The sequence below is a fragment of the Rhineura floridana genome, chromosome 1 (assembly GCF_030035675.1).
Source record: "Rhineura floridana isolate rRhiFlo1 chromosome 1, rRhiFlo1.hap2, whole genome shotgun sequence".
Classification (NCBI taxonomy): Eukaryota; Metazoa; Chordata; class Lepidosauria; order Squamata; family Rhineuridae; genus Rhineura; species Rhineura floridana.
Window position 1 is genome coordinate 110,942,254 of NC_084480.1, and position 18,852 is coordinate 110,961,105.

At 39.4% G+C, this 18,852-nt stretch overlaps 1 protein-coding gene across 8 annotated transcripts in view; it reads left to right on the forward strand.

The window, feature by feature from the left end:
- The first annotated feature begins 874 nt into the window (after window positions 1-874).
- The window catches only part of KDM4C (lysine demethylase 4C), a 383,363-nt gene continuing 365,385 nt past the window's right edge, over window positions 875-18,852 (forward strand). For 2 of the 8 annotated variants that reach the window (XM_061629531.1, XM_061629547.1), the window contains exons 1-3: window positions 882-1,160; window positions 11,558-11,627; window positions 13,896-14,060. In XM_061629531.1, coding sequence (XP_061485515.1) covers window positions 13,917-14,060 — 144 coding nt within the window. In that variant the 5' untranslated portion in view covers window positions 882-1,160; window positions 11,558-11,627; window positions 13,896-13,916. Of the gene's footprint in view, window positions 1,222-11,557; window positions 11,628-13,895; window positions 14,061-18,852 lie in introns of all 8 variants that reach the window. The other 6 variants (XM_061629553.1, XM_061629561.1, XM_061629570.1 and 3 more) reach the window with 6 other exon arrangements.

The window sequence follows — 18,852 nt, forward strand, 5'->3', positions numbered from 1 at the left end:
CTGAAAAACTACCTTCTGACCTAGAAACTATTTCCAAATATATGGTGGAAAGGGGCAGTTAAGGTTATTCACTCAGCATATCATTTTTTTTATTTCCTCATATATTTTAGAGATTGATTGTGGTGTTAAAAACAGGTTTGGGGCTAAACCTTAATTAAAATGATTTGCTAGATAATCGTAGCACTATTTTATGTACCCGAGGAATAGCCTAGTATGGCAGATTAAGAAAGTGTTAAGGCCGTCTAAGGATGTCGAATTACCCTGAATTAACGGGCATCCACTACTTTTGTATAGGAGTAGCACACATGAAACACACATCAGCCACAATTTCCTTAAAATAAGCACTGGCATTTCTACCGACAGACTAGTTTTATGTGCCTCGGTCTGTCTTACCTGCCCTCCCTAGCCTTCCTGCCATACATGCGCGACTATCAAAGGCAGCTGGTGCCCGACAGGATTTCCTCCGCGCCACCTGTCAGTGTCGCGCGCTTTGCCGCGCCACCCTGGAATCTAAGCAAACTGAACGGAGTTCGGTGTGCGGAAGGAATGAGCGCGCACAGCAAGACACAGCCAAACAAGCGCGTGCTACCACTCGCTAACTAAACTCTGTAACGCTCTGCTAAAGGACGAAAGAAGGAAACTAGTGTCTGTTGCAGCCTCTTTCATTGGCGTACGCGTTTCTAATGTCACACCAGGGGATTTATGACAAGCATATATATATAATAATATATATAAGGAAAGAGAGCGAGCCAACTCCCTCAGGCCCCGCCCCCGAAAGGACACCACTACCACCATCCCACGTGGTGACCCCATGTGACGTCACAACGCCGACAACAGGCCTTCTTTTCGTGTGACCCCCCCCCCTTGGAATGCTCAACTCAACAAAACAGTGATACAGCGCAGGTCGCGCAAACACCTCCTTCGGTCACGTGACCTCCGAGAGGAAGTAAACGCCGTCGCGTTTCACGTCACGTGGCTCCACAGGGTTGCTTACGACGAGAGAGAAAGAGGAGGGTGTTGCGAGTGCGAAGCTCTTCACTGATTGCGGTGCGCGTGCGCAGCCTCTAGCTGTCATCCGCGTACAGAACAACAAGTCCCACCAAACGAGGAAGGGGGGCGCAAATAGTTACAACCGCGGACGGAAGCGTCGAGGAAGTGCGGTAGGTCTTGGTAGGCTCCTACTTCCGCGTGCCCTGGCGCTGTGAATCCTTCCATGTCCAGGTACCAGGCGAGGGGGGGGGAAGGAGGTACCAGGTTATGAAGCGGTGGGGAACAGGTGGGGGGTTTGGCTGGAGGAGGCTGTTCTCCTGCTCCTGAGGGAGGACTATGATTAGGAGTTAGGAGTAACAGGTGGAAAGGGACGCTGAAGGGGGCGCCGGCCGGATGAGGTCAGGGCATGGATAATGAGGGAGGTTCTGTGGTAACTGAGCTTCAGGAGGGCAGGAAAGGGAGCCTGAGGGGGCTGGGTAAAAAGGGCATATCGGCGGCGGCGGCGGCGGCGATGTTGAGACTAAGCTGAGCAGGGGAAGGTGGGGAGCGGACAGGTATTTTCGGGAGATAAGGGAATTAAGGTTCGGGTCTGCTGTGGAACCTGGCAGGAGGGTAGACTGGATTGCGAAGGGGCTGGCCTGACCCCCCTCCAGCGAGTGCGAAGAATTGGAGGGAGAGCGAGGGACGCAGTGGCCCGTGAGAAAGATTGGTTGGAAGTGAGGAAGTCAACTTCTCAATGGACCAAAGGAGTGGGGCAAATTGCTGAGATGGTGGGAGTGATGTACTTCTCCGTGGTCAAAGTTAGTAGGTCTAATAGTAACGAGACGGGGAATATAAACGCGGAGACCCAAGAAGGTGTTTGATGTCCCTGTACCTAAAATTTTCTGGAGAAGGGAAATGTCTAGTGGGTAGGGAGAAACAACAGCAGGCTTTCTTTCCAGATGGAGAGTCCTCACGTGAAGAAGAAATCTCACAGGAAAGCCACTCTTAAGGCTCAGCTGTCACTTTCTCACTCAGTGTTTCTTTTCCTTTTCTTTTTTTACCTTTCATGGTGTTCATTTCGATTTAATTCTTGGAACTATGAAGGTAGTTAGTCACGTATAGACTTTAATCAAGAGACATGTATAAGCATCCAGATCTGGGGGACCACTGCTGTTGTCACACTTGATTTTGATTGAAGTTGCCAGATATTTCTTATGGTAAATGGTTGTGTATTCCTTAATTTTTTTTGAAATATTTGATTTTGTATGCTTATAATTCTCAAAAACCCTATGAAGTACAAAGATTTTGTTCCCCACCCACCTCTTGCTTGAAAGTTATAGTACACTGTACCACTAGGAAGGCATCTTCTCTTTAGCTATATCACAGCATGATAATGGATATCATTATCTAGTGATGACCCCTACAGTAGATAAAGCTCATGCTGTGTAGGCAGCATCTAGTCTGTTAGGATGTATGTGTGTGTGTGTTATGTGCCTTCAAGTTGATTACGACTTACGGTGACCCTATGAATCTGCGACCTCCAATAGCATCTATTGTAAACCACGCTGTTCAGATCTTGTAAATTCAGGTCTGTGGCTTCCTTTATGGAATCAATCCATCTCTCTTGTTTGGTCTTCCTCTTTTTCTACTCCCTTCTGTTTTTCCCAGCGTTATTGTCTTTTCTAGTGAACCATTTCTTCTCATTATGTGTCCAAAGTATGATAACCTCAGGTTTGTTAGGATATTTTCTAGTAAAAATGATATAATTGAAGCAAAAGTCATGACATCAACATAAGCCGTACAATGGCTAAACACCTCAACCTTAATCGAATATATTTAGCGTATACATGTACAAAGATTTTGTGGACTAGAATCCACGAAATTTGATGCCACAATTTATTGATCTTTAAAATGCTACAAGATTCCTTTTTGTGAGGACTTTTCCAAACTTTGCTCTATGTGCATGTTGTCACCCAGTTGATTGAAATAATCCAGATATACAGGTGTCTTCTCAGTACTCGCATTGCAATATTTTGTCCCTGCAGAATTATTATGTACCCCCACTCCTATTCCACCCATTCCTGCACTATAATTTCCTATTCTGAAAACTTTCTGATTACACTACTCAAGCAGTGGAGTGCTCATAAGACCAAGTAATCAAAGTGCCAAACTCCAGTAAAACAAACAAACAAAATGCTTATTGATTTCATGAAACTTTTTTTAGTTCCCCCTTCTTTTAAAAAAAAAGTTATTTGGAGACTGCATTTTCCATATTCTCTGCTAATTTCACATTTTAAAGAACGCAGAGGAAACAGCAATATTTTCTTCTCAGCCAGGCTAGTTGTCATGTATTGCATGTGGACAGGATATGATGCTACTGGAACTGGCTAAAGTGCTAAGAATGAAATATAGACACAGGGTATAAACACACTCACTGTTCTGCCAGTTCCAGTGTGTCTGCATATCTCTCTTCTGAAAACGGTACACAATGGTAGTCACTCAACTCTTTTTGCTGTAAAACTCAGTGGGAGCAGTTTGAGTGCATTTTTAAAAATTCAGCTTCAAAGAGATTTCACAGTTGCGCAGAAGATCAACCCATTCCCCTCCAGGTATGGCTAATGGAAAACCTTTGCTATAGGTGACTAGTGTGTTTACAGCCACAGTCTTGCCATGAGAAAAGGTGAGGCAATCACTTTAGATGGCTGATTTTGGGTGCCATTAAAGATGATAGAGTAAGAGGCGGACAGATCTGACCTTTGGGCACAACCCAGTCAATGAAATGCACAAAGTTGTGTAGCAGCACCATGTTCAGTAATGTGTTTAGAAGTATTATTTATCGGATCTTCAGTCTCAGGCACCAAATCATCATGGGTGAGCCTGGGTGAAATCCAAGGCTAACCCTTTAAAAATGTGTAGGCTGGGTCAGAAATGTGGCATTTCTACTTGTTTGTGAAAAAATAGATTAAAATTGAGCTGGTGTAAATTGATGATCTCTCTCTTTCTGCAGGTGCACTTTTTTTTTACAAGAAAAAAGACAAAAGTGCTTTCTTTTTGTTAATCCACTTACCAGTGGGCCCAGGGAGGTGATGAGTTGCTCATTTGCTTGTTTTATGTAGGTCATGTATATCTGAGACCTTATATATGTAGCCTCAGTTATGACAATATGTACAGTACCTAAAATTATTATATTACCTAAATGTTTTAGAAAACAATGGTATTCCAGAGGAACAAAATGGGGCAAATTTGCAAGGGAAAGAATTTTAGTAATTGTGAAATTTAGCAAGGCATTTAGAAAGATCTAAAAAAGTTCTTTATAAACATTTCTCTAACCAGTGTAGTAATGGTATATATTACTTTTAAACTTTCTAACTTTAAATTTTTCATTTTAATATTTGATCAAAGCAAAACAGTACCTTTCTTTTAAGGAATGTTGTCAGTAAAATTTTAAAAGTCAAACTTTTAAATGTTTTTGATGTCCCCAAGGAACTTCTGCTTAAATTTGAAATTCGGAGATGGAATAAATCAGAGATCAAAGAGATGCCTTTTTCCTACTCCTGTTTTTTTTAAATCTTCTGGGTCTTGACTGATGATTTACTATTTGTGAATGTCCAAATGGGAACTTGTTAAATGTGCATATGGTTTTGCATTCAGATGACTTCTAAACTGCCATATACATATATTGGCTACAATTTTTTCTCAGAATTTTGTGATGATGATGATGCACATGTGCATTGTATAAAAGTAAGAAATAAATGTGTGTTTCTTAAAATTTTATTTAAAACACGTTACCAATAAGTAATGTTAACAGTGATTTCCTTCGAAGTTTCACTGTGTTCTTTTTTTTTTTTTTGCATGCCTGAGAGGGACCTTTTAGGAACAATCATAAGTTGTTCGTAAGTTAACGATCGTAAGTTGAACATGACCCAGCAGTGTGATGTTGCGGCAAAAAAGGCAAACGCGGTTTTGGGATGCATAAACAGAGCTATAGTTTCCAGGTCGAGGGAAGTAATAGTCCCACTATATTCTGCATTGGTCAGGCCTCATCTGGAATACTGCGTTCAGTTCTGGGCGCCTCATTTTAAGAAAGATATAGACAAGTTAGAGCGGGTTCAGAAGAGGGCGACAAGGATGATAGCCGGTATGGAGAACAAGTCTTATGAGGAAAGGTTGAAGGAACTTGGCATGTTCAGTCTGGTGAAGAGAAGGCTGAGGGGTGACATGATTGCACTCTTTAAGTACCTGAAGGGCTGTCACATAGAGGAGGGTACAGATTTGTTCTCTGCTGCCCCAGAGGGTAGGACTAGGTCTAATGGTTTTAAGTTGCAGGAGCGTAAATTCAGATTGGACATTAGAAGGAACTTCTTGACAGTAAGGGCAGTTCGGCAATGGAACCGACTGCCTAGGGAGGTGGTGGGATCCCCTTCACTGGATATTTATTTATTTATTTATTTAATTAAGCTTATAATACCGCCCGACTAGCAACAGCTCTCTGGGCGGTGAACATTAAAAATACAATAAAAATAACACAAAACTGTACACAAAACTGTACAGTCTAAAATCAAAATATAATAATTTTATATTATATTATATTTATAATTATATTATATTATTTATATTTATATTATATTTGGATGTCTTCAAGCAGAGGCTGGACAGCTATCTGCGGGAGATGCTCTAGCTGTGGATTTCCTGCTGTGAGCAGGGGGTTGGACTCGATGGCCTACAAGGCCCCTTCCAACTCTTATGATTCTATGATTGTATGATCAAGTTATATTTTACATTGGTATTTTACAAGCAACTGATGTAAATAAAGAAATGGTTGCAGAATGCCTCTGTGGCATTAATTATATTGGGAATGAAGGAAGTATCCTTGCCTCTAATTCATGAGAAATACAGGCCACAGAAGAGCCTTTATTAATGTTAAATTAAACAGCTAATATCATTAAAATACTACAGTTTACATTCTTGAAGTGGAGATTTGTAGCTGAATTTGAAACCCCTTCCCTGAGTACAAGGGTTATTAACATTCGTAATGGGAGAAGTCCTACCTCATGTTGCCATTTTAAGGCTTGCAGTCATGACTGCCACTGCAAATCAAAGACTATTGTATATAACTAGAGACAATAGTCAAAAAATCAGAAGAAGGCTAGGACTGAGGAGGGCAGCTATGAGAACTAGAAAAGGTCCTCAAATGCAAAGATGTATCACAAAACACTAAAGTCAGGATCATTCAGACCATGGTATTCCCGATCTCTATGTATAGATGTGAAAGTTGGACAGTGAAAAAAGCAGATAAGAGAAAAATCAAGTCATTTGAAATGTGATGTTGGAGGAGAGCTTTGCAAATACCATGGACTGTGAAAAAGACAAATAATTGGGTGTTAGAACAAATTAAACCAGAACTGCCACTAGAAGCTAAAATGATGAAATTGAGGTTATACTTTGGACACATCATGAGAAGACATGATTCACTAGAAAAGACCATAATGCTGGGAAAAACAGAAGGGAGTAGAAAAAGAGGAAGGTGAAACAAGAGATGGATTGATTCCATCAAGGAAGCCACAGACCTGAACTTACAAGATCTGAACAGGGTGGTTCATGACAGATGCTCTTGGAGGTCGCTGATTCATAGGGCCGCCATAAGTTGTAATCGACTTGAATTCACATAAGAAATAAAAAGTTATACTCAGAGTTGATCTGGACCTAAGTTAGTCATACCTATTAATTTTAATAGGTCTATTCTGAGTAAGACTAACCTTGGATATAATCCATGAAGCTTGCCTTGTAACGGAGGCTAGCCCACCACCACATAGCAAGCTGACCCATTTGCACTTGTAAAACATTGATATTAATGAAAAACAGCCCTTCGCCCAAACTAACCTCAGGACAACTGGTTTGCACTAGCAAAGTGTTGATGTTGCATCAGTTTTTGTAGGCACACAAACATCATTCTGTCAGGGTATCACATGCTGGACTACTGAAGCTTAAGTCTATCAAAGCACTGTATGTATATTTATTTATTTATTTATTATACTTGTATATCGCCCCATAGCCAAAGCTCTCTGGGCGGTTTACTGTAACTAAAAACAAATACAAGTTAAGATACATCTTTAAAAAACTATTTAAAACACAATTTAAAAATTTAAAACAATATAAAACACATGCTAAAATATGATTCTTATGTCCTGCTAGAAAGTGTAATTTTATTGACTTACAATGTCTCCTTTCACTCCCATAAAGTAGCAATCATAGAGCAAATGCTAAAACTCCTTAGAGTCATCTCTCATTAATTTTCTCACTGCTGTCTTGAGTCACCCACTATTCTACATTTGTCTGTGCGGTTTTAAAAGAGGATAGTTTGCCTGAGTCAAACTACTACCAGTTGCTGTACATGGTTCAACCCTTAAGAAGTCCAAAGGGGATTATATGTGGATTAAACCTGAACACTGCTCATTTACACAAATGACCAAGCACACTAACCCACCCCCTTGTAAGCATCCTATGCTTGTCATGTGCTGTCCCTCCAGTTAACCTAGCAAATCCCTTTCTATAGAATGAGACGTAATAGGCTAAATCACTCTTACTGTTCGGAAAGATAAACAGCTCTTGAACAATAAAACTCATGCCAAATGAGCACTTCCTGAAAAGAATAATGCCTCCTGTAAGGCACAGTGACAGGTATGCAGAGTCTTATGTGAATTTTTCAGTCATACAGTATGAGCTCCATAAACAGGTATTGAGGAGTGGTGAAAGTGATTATGTCTGCGCAGCATTTTATATATATGTGTGTGTGTGTGGCTTGTTCATATATATTTGTGTAGACTTTTTCATGTTCTGTAGATCTAATTTTCTTTTTCTTCCCTGTATCTGTACAGATTAGGTCATATGAGGTTAATTGGACTGTCTATTTATAAGCAGCTTCTGCTTCTATAATTTTTCCTGATGAAAAATGCAAACTTTGAATGTTTGAACTTGCAGTTGAAATGCTGTAAGTCTGGGATGGGGAACCTTGGTCTTCCTTGGATTCCGCCTCCCCTCAATTCCAGCCAGCATGGCCAATAATCAGGCATGATGGGAGCTGTAGTCCAATAATATCTGGAGAGCCAAAGTTTTTCCATCCCTGCTTTTAAGTTCTGTATACAGTAGACTTTTAGCCAGTAAACTATTTCGTTGTACACTTTTTTAAATTCTTGCTTTTCCCCTCAAAGTGGCTAACAAAATATAAAAGCTAAAATAAAAAATAATAATTTCATCATTAAAACAACTAGATAAATATAAAGTACAGTCTTTGACTAAAAGCTGCATTTAAAAAAAGAGTTCAGAGAACAAGAATTAACAATTAATAATCAAAACAGCATCAGAATCAAATACGTGTTTAGAAAGGAAAGTTTTCAAATGCCAGCAGAAGATAGAGGGAGATGATCTGATTTCTTAGAGTAGGAAGTTTCACATAGGAGGGTCACATGGCCCAGTCAAGCTTTTAATGGCAACATTCTTAACTAATTTAAATTTTCAAGAGGTTTTCAGGGACACACCGACATACATCATGTTACAGTAGTCAAATTGAGATGTAAGTAATGCACTTAGGACCACAGCTGAAGTTTAATACTTCACTTGTTTCCCACAGTTTTAATCTATTCCATTGGTAATGCAGCTCAGTGAAGCCTCATCTTTAGAGGATGGTTTTCATTAGTCAAACATAGTTGGTTTATGTTAATAGTCTGTAATATGCCAATGCACATTATAGTATACTAAATGTTTTGTGCAACATATGTTCAGGCAACTGTCAATCTATTGTCGAATCAGTGAAAGTTAAAGCTATTGTCTCATGTCTTTGTGCTTTGAAAATGAAAGTTAGCGTGTGATATTTAGTAGCTTGACAGCTTTGTTGCGAAGGTTTGCACTCAACAAAAGGTGATCCTCTTGGTTTCCCTTGTTTAGAAGAAAGTCACAGCTGGCATAATCTAATTTGGACACGTGAGATTTCGCTAACTGTAGCTGAGTCTGGAGGCCTTTTTTCTTTGTTATGAGATACAGAAGCAATGTAACGTTATAGTCTGCTTTGCGTAGAGTGAAACTGGAGCATGTAATTAAACATAGACTATGGCATATGCTTTATGTTCTGTTAAGCCTAAATGACTACTATACTTCTCTAGTGAGGCATTTATACTGGAAGACATGATGTGGCTCACTATTCTTTCTGACAAGTTCTCCCAAGTTTGTTATAGCTAGCTTTTGCCATCAGTTCAGTTTCCTGCAAAATGGGAAACAGTTATGTCTAAACCAGAGGTGGGGAGTGAGTAATGTTTGTTTTTTATTGATTTATAAAAATATTGGATACCACTATTCATAACAAACACCAAAGTGGTTTACAACAATCATACACAATAAAACTGTGTAAAAAATTAAAATCAGAAAGTTAGGTTGAGGAGATAATGACTGAAATGAGAGTGCTGCTGTTATCTATAAATACATGCTTGTATATTTGGTGGATGGGGCTGGTGGTTCTGCTCTGCTAGTAATTATGGCCCCCACATGTTAGTTATTTCAGTTTTTACTGGATTAAGAGGATGCCTTACCTAATTATTATCTGTCCTGCTCTAAAATGTGGACTTTTACAGTACATTTGTATTTGATCATGGATTGTACCCTGCCTGCACATCCCACCCAGTGACCCAGGCAAGCTTGTCCTAGCAGACAGCCACACATTGGATTTGCCAAGGATCTGTATGTTACATCCAACATTTATAGGCATGAATATCTTGCTTTTGTTCCAGCTTCTGTTTTTAAATTATTTTCTAGGTTAAGCTTTTTTCATGATTCCAAACGTGGGTCCCATCTTCCAGTTCAAATGCAGGAACAGGCTGGAGAGAAACTTTTGTTTGTTTGTTCCTTGTTTATCAGAATTATGTTTATATCCATTAAACCTTTCCTCCAAGAAACTCAATGTGGCATTCATGGACAAAGATCACACAATAAGTTTCATGGCTGATTTCAACCCTGGTGTCCCAGGTCCTAGTTGACTTAATATTCTTATTAATTCTGCATTATGGAAAAAAGATGTAAAAGTTAGTAAGCTGGAGGAGGGGAATAATATTTTCCTGTAAGTCTGGAAATTTATGGAGTCCCTTGTTTGCAGTCCTGGGTGGCACATTTAAGATTAACCAACTGAGGCTACAATCCTATACACACTTATCAGGGAGTCATCCCCATGAAATTAGCTAGGGCTTATGTCTGAGTAATGCACAGTTTCTTTGACATGAACCCACACTAGAAATTTTCCCTATATATAGCTGGGAAGTGACCTGTTTGTTCGGGTTGATGTAGAAGGCAGGTGTCACTAGAAATACTAGAAATGACAGTATTAATAAAATAGCAATGTTTAAATGCCTGCTGTTTCTTTATAAAGAAGGATAGGGAGAGAGCCAGAACAGGTGGGGCCACACAGTTTTTCTCCCAGCAGAGAAGCAACTGTGACAGCAGGGACCTCTTCTGACCCAAAATAAGACACTTCAGCTTAGGTAGGTGTTAACTGTTTCTAAAACTGTAATGCTTAAGTGTTCACAGTAGCTTTACAAGGGAGGAGGATGGTGAGAAGACCAGAACAACTTGGTCACAGTCCTGTGACTGCCATTGTCTATACCCCCATGATCTCCTAGCAGCTCCACCAGGTCTGGTGGGCGCCAGCTGCAATAGTCCACCTCCATATCTGCATTGGATGTAAAACCCTTCAGGTTGGAGTGGAACAACTGAAGCACTGTGTTTTCAGTTTGGAGAGCCTATCTAGAAGGATACTATGGAGGATATTAAAATAAACAAGAATTAATAGGGTCATACTTGTCTCGTCCTTCCCCTTCCATAAGGTTACCAGTGTGTGCCAAAAAACAGACTTGAAATCAGAGTGAGATGTCACTCTCTGCTGATTTAATTCCCTCTATACTAAATAACTAAACATGGAGATTGGAAGTATTGGAACACTTGTCCTGCTTGAGAGTCTCCAAGCTTTATTGCGGGGGGGGGGAGAGGAAAGGGAAAGAAACTACTGAGACTCAGTAGATCTTACCTTGAGAGTCTTTGATGCTAGTATAGGTATGGAGTATGAGGGCCCATCTATATGACTGTATAATCTGCAATGTTACTGCTTTGTGTCGTCATTAATTCATTGTTGTTCATATGACATTGCAAGCTAGTACAGAATTTCGCATTCACAAATCCACATTAGAAATGCCACCAAAAAACCGATGTGCTTTCCTGTATCGAATCAATTGCATCAACGTCTATGTGCTTGGATGCAATGCCGTGGACTTTCCTGCAATAGGCAGTCCATGGGCGTTCTTCCATCATATGCCAAGCCCCCTGTCTCCTTCCCCCCTAATAGCCAGTTGCATTTCCGATACTGAAGTTGGATCCACCCTCTCTCCATGCTGCCTCCTTTTTTCAGAATAAAATATTTTCTAAACTTAGGTTGTACCTTTTAAATAAATTGGTAAAAAGGTATTGCTATGTTAGTATATATTGAAGTTTATTATAAGTTAGCAGTAATACAAGTTCATTCCCTCTATTTCTCTCTCTCTCTCCCTTCCAGTTTCCCTATACATAGCTGGGAAGTGACCTGTTTGTTCGGGTTATGTAGAAGGCAGGTGTCAAGTCATCAGGTAAAACTATATATTTAATCACCCCACAATATTCACCCTCTCACGTGCTATTAAGATGGTAATGTATTTTTTCTAAGTATCTCACTTCTGAACAGCAAAGATATAAAATACGATGCACATTTATTGTTAGACTCTTGTGCTCTGTGAAATCCTAAATTAATGATTTGTGGCTTCAGATCTTATTTCATAAAGTAGAAGTTCAAGCCTGGGTTTGGCACAGAATCTGCCTTGGTTACCCTGACAGATGACTTCCTTTGAAGGTGATGCAGGGGGAGTGCAACCCTGTTGCTGTTATTGGATCTCTCAGTGGCTTTTGATACCATTGACCATGATATCCTCCAGGACTGTCTCTGTGAGTTGAGAGTTGGAGGCACTGTTTTACGCTGGCTCTGCTCTTACCTGTGTAGCTGGTCTTGGATAATAACATTGGGGGACTATATATCTACATCTTGGCAGCTTAGCTACAGGGTGCCTCAAGGCACTATTTTGTCCCCAATGCTATTTAACATCTATATGAAGCAGTTGGGAATAGTCATCAGGAGGTTTGGGGCATAGGGTCATCAGTATTCTGGAGACAGCTTTATTTTCAGGAGAGATTCAGCTGACCTAAGCTGAACCAGAACCTGAATGCAGTGGTGGAGTGGGTAAGGGCCAATAGATTGAAGCTGGTTCCCAGGTCTGAGAATTGGGGAGTTTGTCTATTTGCAAATGGTGTTACACTCTCTCTGAAGGAACAGGTATGCAGCTTAGGGGTGTTCATGGAACCAGCTTTGTGAATGGAGACACAGATGGCATCTGTGGCAAAGAGCACTTATCACCAGCTTTGGCTGGTGCATCAACTGCACTCTTTTCTTGACAGAGATAACTTGGTCACTGAGACACATGCATTGGTAACCTCACATGTGGACTATTGTAATATTCTCTGTGTGGGGCTTTATAAAGAAAGTCTGGTTTTGCTAATAAAGATGGTTCTGTGGCAAGGAATTGTGGGGGAAACATCTTGCCTGAATGAGGGCCTCTATCAGGTAGTGAGACTTAGTTCTCACAGGTGAATCCAGTTAATTAAGCAGTTATCAGCTTGAGACTGGTACCTCAAGGCCACAGACCTGGGAAGTTTGGAGAAACTCCCTGACCGTTAGGTGCAAAAACTCTAGAAGATTTCATCATCAGAAATCCTTCTGATTGGCTAATTAATTCCTGGCTGTTGTGGGGCTTTCCCCCATAAAAGTAGAGTTGAGATTTTGGCCTGATGCTAACGTGCAAAGTTCAATGCTTGATGCCATTGCCCATTATTGCTTAGTGTACCTGAGGTTGGGGTTCCATCTTCCTAATGCTACCCAGGACATATATCTCTGGGGAAGATGTGGAACCAACAAGTTATTCTGCCTGTCTTCCTATAATGTGTGAGTATAGCATAGGTTAGATGGATTTAGTTTTGTCCTGTGATTGAACTCTGTGTATTCCTTGTATTTTACCTAACCTACTGGGTGTTTGGTTTCAGGAACTACTTTGCTACTATATTTGTGTGCTTATAATTGTATTTTAATAAAGACTACCCTTTATTTACCAGTGCGTGTTCATTGCAGGGGGATTGTGGCTCTGAATCTAGCACCCTGGCTATTTTGCCACAGACTACTATATAACTGGGCATTTTTGCCTTGAGGCTCCAAGACAAGGAGTGCATCTGTAGCTCTTGTCTTTTGGAATCTTTGGCAGGTCTATTTCTGGCACTTTGGGTTTCCCCTTGACCAAGAGTGGGTGACCAGGTTTAAGGGGTAGTGGCAGTCTACCTACCTTAAAGAGTTGGTGTTTGGCTTAACTCAGCCCTGGTAAGTGAGGCACAGGTTGTGCCTGGCCAGGAGTTTGGAGATGACCCCAGGAGTTCTTTACAAGCTTTCCTTGCAGCTGATCTGGAAGCTGCAGCTATTGCAGAACACCACAGTCCAGGTTGTGATTGGTGTTCATTACTGGGTACATACCATGCCAGTGCTTAAGGAATTTGCATTAGTTGTCTGTTAGCCATTGAGCCAGTTTTAAGGTCCTGAAAGTGTTTAGACTCTTGAACTGTGTTCACAACATTGCTTCTTGTTCCATTTTTTTTGTCCATCTTTGTTCCTAACTTTGTCTTCCCATCATACATCTGTAATGCACAAGCAATCAATGCACAGTAAAGAGTCTAGGTATATACAATATAATTTATAAAGCATTTAAAATATTTTTCACTCAAATACACCTCATCCTCCCTAATAATGTCTCTTTGCATATTAGCAGGTATAACATTGAGCAGACATGGCTGCTCAATCATTGGACCCTCCTCTAAACCCAAGCTGTAAAATTATGACTTTTCAGCCTACAATGGATGAATTCAGGGAATTTAACAAGTATTTGGCTTACATAGAATCAAAAGGTGCTCATCGTGCTGGACTGGCAAAGGTAAATGTCTTAAAATGTTGTAGATAAAAGAACAATGAATTTTAATCTATATGTACTGGGAGGAAGGGCAGGGTATAATAAATAAAAGAGCTTACAAAGATCTGTCAAATAGTTATATATAAAACTAACATGCAGATGACTGAACAAGCAGCATTTCAAAGGTCATGATGCTAAGTATATTTTGAAAAAAAGTTGTCCTTGTATTATGCCAAATAGCAAGGTAAACAGCAGAAACATTTTGTATGGTCTTGCACGCTTCCACTTATCAGTGCCTTATATATACATGACAGTGAATATAAAATTATATATGTCTTGGGGTCAAAGTTGGCATTCATATACTATTGCTACAATTTATAAACTACTCACTGATACCCCTTCAATAAAAGAATAATGAATGATGTTAAAAAATAAAAAACCTGTCAGTGCAAGTTGTAAAATGTCACTTACAAATTCTTTTGACACTTTTGTTTCTGATGATGCTTTTATTGCAAGATCAAGTGCTTTTTTCATTTTGTTTCTTGTAGCATGTCTTTTCCTACTGGAAACAGATTAAAAAGTATTTGTTTGCACTTGTTCTTGCATGGACCTCATGGATCTCCCCTCACTAGCAGGGATTCTCGATTCTCTTTATTGAAACAGACAGATCTCTGCATACAAAGGGTCACATGTGCATTTGCTTAGGGGATTTTTCCCCAGTGAAATATTTTGTAGATTAAGATTAATACCTTGTTTGATACCTTGGTTTCATATGTAATGATACGTATTTGAATAAATAGAAAGGAACAGCTCTCTTGGGTTATTGTTGTGCACATTGGAGACTTGTGTAATGTAGTATGCAGGTGTTTTCTGAACCAGTGCAACAGAATACAGCTAATGAGATCTTGACTAAAGCTAAAGAAAGAACCAAGCACAATTGTCCTCCTGGGATCATATTGCTTCATATTTGACACTGAAAAATCATGTAGTATGTCTGCAGTAAGTATTACATTCAATTTTTATAGTAAGTATTACTATAAATTTTATTATAGTAATAGTAAGATACAATAAATGTAATATTCTTCTTAGCTTTTATTTCACAGCTAAAATAAATTAATGGGCTATACAGAACATTATTCAGTATAACATATATACTGTGTGGACAAAAACATACAGACACACACAGAGGGCTGTGTCCCTGCATGCTTTGCTTGCCCATCCCTCCTAGTCATTGCCCCTGACACCACCAAACTCCATCCCCTAGACCTCGTCAACCCTCCAACCCCACTCCCCTTATATCTCACCAATCGCCCTGCACTTTCCTCACACTAACCCCTTAGACCTTCCCCTTTTCACCTCATGCTGCTGCTGCCAAACAGGATAAAATGTTTGCCCAACAGAGTAACAGCATGGAAAGGAGGCCAGAAGTGGGAATAAAGGTCATCCATCAAGGCGACCAAGGCCGATTCAGTCCCATAACCAGGCCTGAACCCAGATTGGAATGGGTCAAAATAATCTGTTTCATTCAAGATGAAAACTGCATACAAAATGTGTGTTAGGAGAAATTTACACTAAAATGCTGAAGAATGTTCATGAGGGTTTTTTTAAAAAAAGCAAATTGCTGCAGAAATGTGGAGAAGAATTTAAGCTTGGAAAAATGAGGAACTGAAATAATTGAAATGGATAAATCTTTCCATCCTTAATCTGGACTCCCCCTTTCTGCGCCTCTACCTGTCAGTGGGAGGGTATGTTATGGGCCATTGGCCAGATAGGCGACACATAAATTAAATTATTATTATTATTATTATTATTATTATTATTAAAGATTAGGCAGTGAGCCAAAAGCAGCCCAGGTGATGCAGGCTGCACACTTCTGAACAAGAGATAGAAAAGAAAGCATGTTTCTTGGAGGCTATGCACACTGACCAGAGAATGTGCATATTGTCTGGAGAATCTACAAGATGCCATTGAGATATGCACATCCCCCAAAGCCTGTTAGTGATTACATAGATTGTCTGGGAAACATGCACAATTACCTGAATGAATGAATGAATGAATGAATGAATGAATGAAATATTTATTAGTCAATAGACCTTCAAGTCGGAAAAGATACAAATATTAGTATAAAATACATAAGAACATCCCGTCAAAGGACATTAAAACTTATTTAAATAGTTATTAATAAAATGTACTTAAACAGATTAAAATGATTAATTGATTAATCCGATCTGATTATCTCCTTAGATCGATATCTATACACAGTAAAGTCGTATTAGGATAAAATTAAATTGTTTATAAGATGGGATAAAGCCTAGATTCCCAGCCTCTAATTTAAGGGTAGGGAAAATTCTTCCTTATCTGTATGGCTGTGTTGATAAATTTGGCCACAGTCAAGGTGATCTTTTCGTTGTGGCCCTGTAGAACAATTATTAGTGATGCTTCAATTGAACGGCCGGGAAGTTTTGATATAATTGGTAAGAGAAGATCTTTTCTAGGTTTCTCATATAGTTTACAAGAGAATAGAACATGGGAGATGGTCTCTATTTCTGAGTCGTTACAAAGACAGTACCTGTACATTCTCGGTATTTTTTTATATCTACCGGAGAGAAAGTTTGATGGTAGGACGTTGAATCGGGCTAGCGTAAATGCCCGTCTGTATTTAGGGACGAATAACCAGTATAGGTATTTCATCCCTTCTGAATTTGGAATAATATTCATGCCCAAGGCCCTCGGAGAACAAGGACCATTCATTGAGCTTATTATAGACTGGTTGTCGATGTCTATTAGTCTGGATTTAACCATGGTTCTAGCATTATGATAGTCCAAATCTAATATTTCTGAAGGGTGGAGACCCATCGATTTTAGCTTCTCCGTAACCTTCGCTGTCCATGTTACATTCGATAATGGGTCATTTAAAAAAAGCAGGCCAGGTAAGATTCAGATGTTAGTAATTTATAACAACGGATCCAGAAGTAGATGATTTGTTTCCATATAAGGCAGGACAAGGAGTTCATCTCAGCTTCTAATAATAAGGAAGCTCCTGAAACGCAGCTAGGGACTCCAAATAGAGATCTTAGTGCAGAGTATATTATTCCATCCAAATTTCCTTTATAATAAGGAAACCAGACGGGGGCACCATAAGTCAACATTGGGATGATTTTAAATTTTATAAGCCGTATTGCTGCCGGGATGTATTTTCCTCCGTTAGTGAAAAAAAATCTTATAGTTGCCCTGAGATTTTTATTTGCCTTAGCTTTTAAATAAAGAATATGGGAATTCCATAGTCCAGTCTCCTGGAACCAGATCCCCAAATATTTGTACGAGTTAACCTGTTCAATTATTGTGTGGCCCATCTTCCAAATGTGTCTGTCTTTTCTTCTCGAGAATATCATGATCTTAGATTTGAAATAATTTATCTCTAGAGAATTTTCCTTGCAATAGGAGTTAAATCTCGTAAGTAATCTATTGAGTCCAAGGCGAGTTTGAGATATTAACACCGTATCATCAGCGTATAATAGTATTGCACAATTACCTTTTAATGGAAGGATTATGTGCACATTCTCCATGACATCACTCAACGTACATTTATCTAACGTGTGTATATAACAAAATGAGCATCTGTAATGAAATGACCTCGAACCATCTCTTTCTTGTGCAAGTACAGGATTGAGAGTTCTTGTGTACTCCCCTAGTTCTTATCTACACAGACAACTTATATGACAAACATTGTGGTTACCTGAGCTCCCATAGTTTTTGCCAGCAGTTGTATCTGTCTAGGTGAACTACAGTCGAGGTCCTACCAAATAACATATTAAGGTTTAGGGATATTACAGGAAAAATAATAGGAATTCAACAGCGGAAGGATTTTTATAAACCATATAATGTTATTCTATTCTTTATACATCCATTTCATACATACAAGTACGTGTGTATATGGCTTCAGCCAGTAAATCAGAATCACATAGGTCAGTGTCAAAGTCCTGACTGGTTCATATGCACATAATGGAGCGCTCAGCTGTCTTATTTATTACAGCTCAGTATTATATATTAGTATACATTGTAAATCTTACAATATAATGTGCTATTAATTCAGACTTAGACATTATACAAGTTACATTTCCCTTTTTCTATCTCTTACTCATAAAGGAATTCATCCTACCCACAGGGAGGCAGACCTGTTAGCAGCAGCATAACTTTGTTTCAGTGTGTCTTCAGCTCAGTCTCCAGCAGCGAGCTGGGCAGTAATCATTGGATCAGTCAAAAAGACTGATAGTAGTTTCCCACCACTGCTGTGCATGCTTACATTCAAGGGGAGGTCTTCACTTCAAGCATGCCAGTAAAACAAGTGTTACCTTACACACTAACAAATTTGATTTTGAACAAAATCAAAAGAGGCTAAGTCCAAGAATCAGAGGTTCAACATCCTTCACTTAAAGAATGTATTAAATCAAAACACCCATTTTACAAAACACCCAGCAACTATATATTTGCCCAAATAAAAATGTGATATATCTTCAATATAACCATGATATTGTGCTAATGTCCAGCTTGTGGGCTTCCTGTAAGCACCAGGTTGATCTTTCTGAATCACAATGCTTTTATTCTGATAGACAGGCAATTGGTCTGATCCAGCAGGAACATCTCTAAGTCACTTTATGGTGCATGTATATTTACTTAAAAGTCAGTCCTATTGTGTTCAGGGGGTCTTACTCCTGAGTCAGTGCATTTAGGATTGTGACCTTAGTTTCTCCAGTGGGTCTTATACATATCATTCTTATACATATCGACTCAGGTGTAAGCCCCACTGAGTTCAATG